Source organism: Solanum tuberosum, unplaced genomic scaffold (assembly GCF_000226075.1).
Source record: "Solanum tuberosum cultivar DM 1-3 516 R44 unplaced genomic scaffold, SolTub_3.0 scf00280, whole genome shotgun sequence".
NCBI lineage: Eukaryota > Viridiplantae > Streptophyta > Magnoliopsida > Solanales > Solanaceae > Solanum > Solanum tuberosum.
Window position 1 is genome coordinate 85,693 of NW_006239205.1, and position 5,776 is coordinate 91,468.

Below are 5,776 nucleotides of genomic sequence, written 5' to 3' on the forward strand. Positions count from 1 at the left end.
TTATAGTCCATTTTAAAAAACGATTTATTCTTGTTTAAGACTCTTTAATTCTAATTTTCACATAACATATAACATGTTTATGACCACAAGATTGAAGTACATTTTGGTATAATATTCTTACGTATCTTGGACTCTTTAATTCTATTTTTCACATAACATATAACATGTTTATGACCACAAAATTGAAGTACATTTTGGTATAATATTCTTACGTATCTTTAGTTTCAGACAATAAGATTCAAAAATCTTCTTTATTTACTGAGACTCCTTGAGTTATTGTTAAATAAAATGAGATAATCAATATAAAATGAATAGAGTATTAATAATCAAAAACATATGTAGGATTTTATTAGCTACTATTAAATAAAGAAATCTTTAATAAGAGGATCTTAATAGTTCAATTTATTGACTACCTGAATAAAAATTAAGTAAGTGAGGATTTCATTACTTATATAGTAATAAAAATTAGGGCCGATTTTTTTAGTGTACAAATTAAGAACCGTATTTACACCAAAATAGCAATATGATTCAATTTCAAATAAGTTAAAGTTGATTATACAAAACTATTTTTTTTATTAGTTAAGATACTATTTTTTCCATTAGAGCTTATAGGTCTGAATATTGCTCTCTTGAGTAATCAATCTTAGTTGTATTTTGAAGGTAAGGTTCGATCCCTTTCGTGTAATTAACTATAAAAAATATCTTTTAAAAAAAACATTTTAAGAGAAAACATTTTTTAAAATAAGCTGATTTTAGAAATTTAACTAAACAGATCAATAATAATAGTAAATCCGACCTAGCAGTAGTAGCAACAACAACAACAACCATCGAATAGTAGCCACCTAGTAATAGTATAGTAGTATAACCAATATGAGTTGTGCCGTAGTAGTGAATCTACTTCATCCTTACTCATAGGTCTCGGGTTTAAACCCTAGGTATAGAGAAAATCTTGTTTGGAGCGCCATCCCCAGATGGACCTTGCTGTGCACAATTCGAATTTGATTAGAGCTCTAAAGTGGACTATAAACACCGGATAGAAAACTGAAAAAGAAAAAGCATAGTAGTATAGATATCACACTTTCTAAATCTACAACTAACCAATTTGCACTATAAATACTTCACCATATGTAAGCAATAGATCACACAAAGCTTAATTAATTGTATAGAAAGAGAGGGAAAAAAGACAAATGATTGTTTCTACCATCTCTTGTCATTTGAGAAATGCTGAATCAACATTTTGGGGAAATAATTTTCTATCCTATAATTCTAATTCTATAGTAATCAAAATACCACATAGATATTCGCATGCCCCTTTAGGGAAAAAAGGAAGAGAGAAAGATATGAGTAAATTAAAAGTGAGTGTAGCAATGGTTGATTCTTCCAGCAGCAATTTTAAACGTCCATTGGCAAATTTTCACTCAACTGTTTGGGGAAATTATTTCCTCTCTTACACTCCTCAACTCACGGTATGACACACAATATACTCATTTTATATTCATGTTTTTATAATTTTTCTTGTCCTCGGAGTCAGGTTTATCCAAATTCTTTAAATTGGTTGATAGAATGAAGGCTAGAAAACACATCAATTTTTTTAGTTTTATACATGTACTATCATGCATACGAGTTTCCCTACATGATCTATCACCAATTATTTCTCGAAACACACTTTAACTATCATTTATTCATTTTTCCTACTACCTGAATGATGTTTGATCTTTCAAGCAAAAAGAAAAAGGAACAACTAATAATTACAGTAGGGTGTGTTTTGATAAATAGTTGATATAGTTCAGGTAGAAAATATGAGCACTTGATAATTTAGGTAGAAAATTCGCAAAAAACATGATATTTCAGGTGTGTTTTTGACCATTCACTTTATTTGATAAGTAAATAAAATATATTATCCAAAAAATATTTATACGTGATTTAGACAAACACTATAAGAAGATGTGGTGGGTAGAGTTTTGGGGTGGATCATGTTTTTCTTCGCATAAAAAAATTATTTTTCTTATTTTTAAGAAATTTGTATTTTTAAATTATTTTGTTAAGTATTTCGACTAATTAACCACACATGACAAAAAGTTAAAAATACTTTCCTTTTGCATCCTTTTGCACCAAACACATCTTCATGTAGTGCTATTTTAGTTTTGTATTAAGATAGTCATAAATAGTAAGGCTTAATTCTTGGTGCAGGAAATTAGTGTCGATGAAAAAATTGAACTTGAAGAGTTGAAAGAAAAAGTCAAGAAAATGCTGATTGAAATACCAAATAATTGTACACAAAAACTTGTCTTGATTGACACAATCCAACGACTGGGAGTTGCATATCATTTCAAAAATGAGATTAAGACATCCCTTCAGAATATTTTTGATGAGTCAGAACAAAGTAAAAATGAAGATGATGATGATCTTTACATTGTTGCTCTTCGTTTTCGACTAGTGAGACAACAAAGGCATTACATGTCTGCTGGTAACATTATTTCTTCTCTTATGTCCTATAAGAGATCACCTTAATTTTATTTCAACATTGTATGATTCTTTAATTAATTCTCTTATGATGCTGAATTAAATCAGATGTGTTCAAGAAATTCACAGACCATGACGGAAAGTTCAAGAAAAATCTTACTAAAGATGTTCAGGGATTAGTAAGTTTATATGAAGCAACACATCTACGAGTACACGATGAAGAGATTCTCGAAGAAGCTCTAACTTTTACCATCACTCATCTAGAGTCCATGGTCCCAAAATTGAGCAACTCACTCAAGGCCCATGTTAGGGAAGCCTTAAGCCAGCCCATTTATACAAATCTACCAAGGTTGTTAGCAAGAAAATACATAGGTATGTATGAGAAGATTGAATTGTGTAACGATTTGCTTTTGAAATTCGCGAAATTGGATTTCAATAATCTACAAAAGTTGTATCAAGGAGAGCTTGGCGAGCTTACAAGGTACAAACATTAATCTTATATCCTTGTCATTTATGTATATATAGTAAATGTTGAATTTTGTTGGGTTTTTTGTGAGTTTACTTCGATCTTCATACTTTGAACATCCTTAATGAAAATTCTAATTCCATCTTTGATCATATAGGTGGTGGAAAAATTTAGACTTCGCGAAGAAATTTCCATATGCAAGAGATAGAATGGTGGAGTGTTACTTTTGGGTAGCTGGTGTGTACATTGAACCTCAACATGGTCGTGCAAGAAAAATGATGACAAAATTACTCACTACATACGTCATTATTGATGACACGTATGATGCTTATGCAACTTATGACGAACTTGTGGCTTTCACAAATGCAATCGTTAGGTAAAATATAAACTTATGCATTTTTTTCTCACGCGTTCAATGATGACTAGGGAAATAAAATGTGCCAAGTACATGTTACTAATATGAGATTATTTGTATAAATAAGAAATTTTAGCTTGTGACTTCAATCTAAAATCTTAACATGCAGATGTGATGACATTAGTGCCATTAATTCAGTATCACCCAATTTGAGACCTGTTTATCGAGCCCTTCTAGACCGTTATGATGAAATAGAAGAAGAATTGACCAAAGAAGATAAACTGGAATGTATCTACTATGCAAAACAAGAGGTAAGCTTCCTTAGCTTTATTTCTTTTGAATCAAAACATTAACAGTGCCATATAATATTACTTAATTAATTATGTCTTCAAATCGCTCCTTAGATGAAAGATTTGATCAAGTATGTGAAAAATCTTCATAGCGGTGAGACTTGAACCATGATCTGTGTCTGTGCTACGATGCCATGAGAATATATTGTGTGACTTGTGACCATCTTGTTCAAAAGTTCAATTTATTTTTTTAGTGAGAACACACTTTTATTTACTTAATTATGTCTTCAACAATCTCTAGTTCTACAATTATCTTTTATTCCTTTATTAGATGAAAAAAGTGGCTAGAGCATATCTCAAGGAAGCACTATGGTTAAATGATGTCTATATTCCAAAATGCGAGGAGTACATGAAAGTTGCAATTGTAAGTACTACTGTTATGATGGCTGCAACAACTTTCTTGTGTGTTATGGAGGAAAATATTACCAAAGAGACATTTGAATGGGTGATAAATGAGCCTTTGATTCTTCGAGCTTCATTAGTAATCGGCAGATTAAAGGACGATATTAATACAAATAATGTAAGTAGCTACGTGTTTAGATAAAATTACTAAAATTTGCAATAGGTAAGTAAATGGACCACTACAAAGAAGTTATGCTTCTTTTTTGTTCCTTTTTATTTATATTTTCTTAAGAGGGTTAAGTTAGTCCTCATGGGCGACCCGTGATCCAACTCCAACATATTGAAATCTACTTTTATGCGTGCAGTTCGAACAACAAAGAAGCCATGTAGCTTCATTCATTGAATGCTACATGAAAGAATATGGTGTTTCAAAGCAAGAGGCACGTGTTGAGGCTCGAAAGGAACTCACTAATGCATGGAAAGACATGAATGAAGAATTCCTCCGCTCTTCTGAAGTACCAACATTTGTCCTCGAACAAGTTATAAATTTTGCACGCTTGGCATATATTTTCAAAGAGGGTGATTTTATAAATACCCGAAGCGAATTTAAGAACATGATTACCTTGTTGTTTGTTGAACCTGTCAATATTATGTTCGAGGATAAATGTTGAGTAAAACATGGTTTGATCGAGTAGTTGCAATGTACTTACATATGAGTGAATGGTGAAAAATGGTGTGTTGATTTCTATTCATTGATGTTTTAAAGCCTTTTTGTTCTCATTTCTTTCCATAGAAATTGAAGGAAAAACACTACATAAAAAATGATCATTACTAGTAATTAATTAACAATAATAATTTAATTGTTGCTAAATATGTATTTTAGCGGCAATTAACCACTCTTTGTATATGTTTCTAATGCCTTTAGCGACATTGGTTATAATGACACTTAACTAATGCTGGTAAAGATTTTAGCACTCTTTATTAATATCTATTTATTGTCGCTAAAAGTTTTTTTTTGTTGTAGTGAAAATATAAGCAAATAAAGCTTCCATCGTAACCTGCTACAACAATTTTATTTTGTTTACTACCGACTGTTCAATATTGGTGGTCCAATTAAATTTCAATTTATATTGAAAAGTTTCACATTTAGAGTAAAAAACTTCCGAATAAAGGTAATTTCATATTGAAGACTAAAATACGAGATTTAATTTTATTAAATATGAAGAAATGTTTATCACTCTACTCCAGTTCCTAGCTTCCTAGTTAAATTGACCTTATATAGCTATCGTTTGACTATAGATTTTAGGGCAAATCACATAAATCCCACTAGTTTAGATCTTAATAACTAAGATTCCCAATAGTTTCAAATATTACTTCCTCTACCATATTTCATGATTAGGACACATGAGTCTGAATCCATGAGATACATGTATCTGTCGAATTTTAAAATTGAGATACAAAATTTATTTATTTAAATTAATTGGTTGTAACTTATTTCCTTAATTAGAGGAGTAATTGAGGATTTTCAAAATACATAAATAATTAATTTCATTTTATTATTCTTTGAAATAGTAAATTCATTAATATTATTAATATAAGATAAAAACATGTATATCTTGGTAATGTAATTTGATTAATTTCAAATTATTACTCTTAAAATAATAAATTCATTAATTTGATGTATCTATTATCAATATATGATGTATCCAACAAACTAAACATTTAGATATATGAGTGTCATACAAGTACATTCATATGTATCATAGAAGTATCTAGCATTAATTTCATGTATTTGTTATA

The 5,776-nt window shown here is 30.0% G+C and overlaps 1 protein-coding gene across 1 annotated transcript; it reads left to right on the forward strand.

The window, feature by feature from the left end:
• Nucleotides 1-1,331: 1,331 nt before the first annotated feature.
• Nucleotides 1,332-4,647, forward strand: LOC102584779 (germacrene C synthase-like). The gene is made up of 7 exons (XM_006358757.1): nt 1,332-1,466; nt 2,191-2,467; nt 2,572-2,944; nt 3,087-3,305; nt 3,454-3,595; nt 3,906-4,154; nt 4,342-4,647. Exons 1-7 carry the CDS (start codon nt 1,341-1,343, stop codon nt 4,645-4,647), a joined length of 1,692 nt encoding a protein of 563 aa, XP_006358819.1. The 5' UTR covers nt 1,332-1,340.
• Nucleotides 4,648-5,776: the final 1,129 nt, after the last annotated feature.

Bases quoted from the DNA above. Each gene is read 5' to 3' on its own strand.
- LOC102584779 (XM_006358757.1), top strand. From the start codon at position 1,341: ATGAGTAAATTAAAAGTGAGTGTAGCAATGGTTGATTCTTCCAGCAGC. The intron at 1,467-2,190 runs GTATGACACACA...TTCTTGGTGCAG, and splicing joins CTTACACTCCTCAACTCACG to GAAATTAGTGTCGATGAAAA. The intron at 3,306-3,453 runs GTAAAATATAAA...CTTAACATGCAG, and splicing joins TTCACAAATGCAATCGTTAG to ATGTGATGACATTAGTGCCA.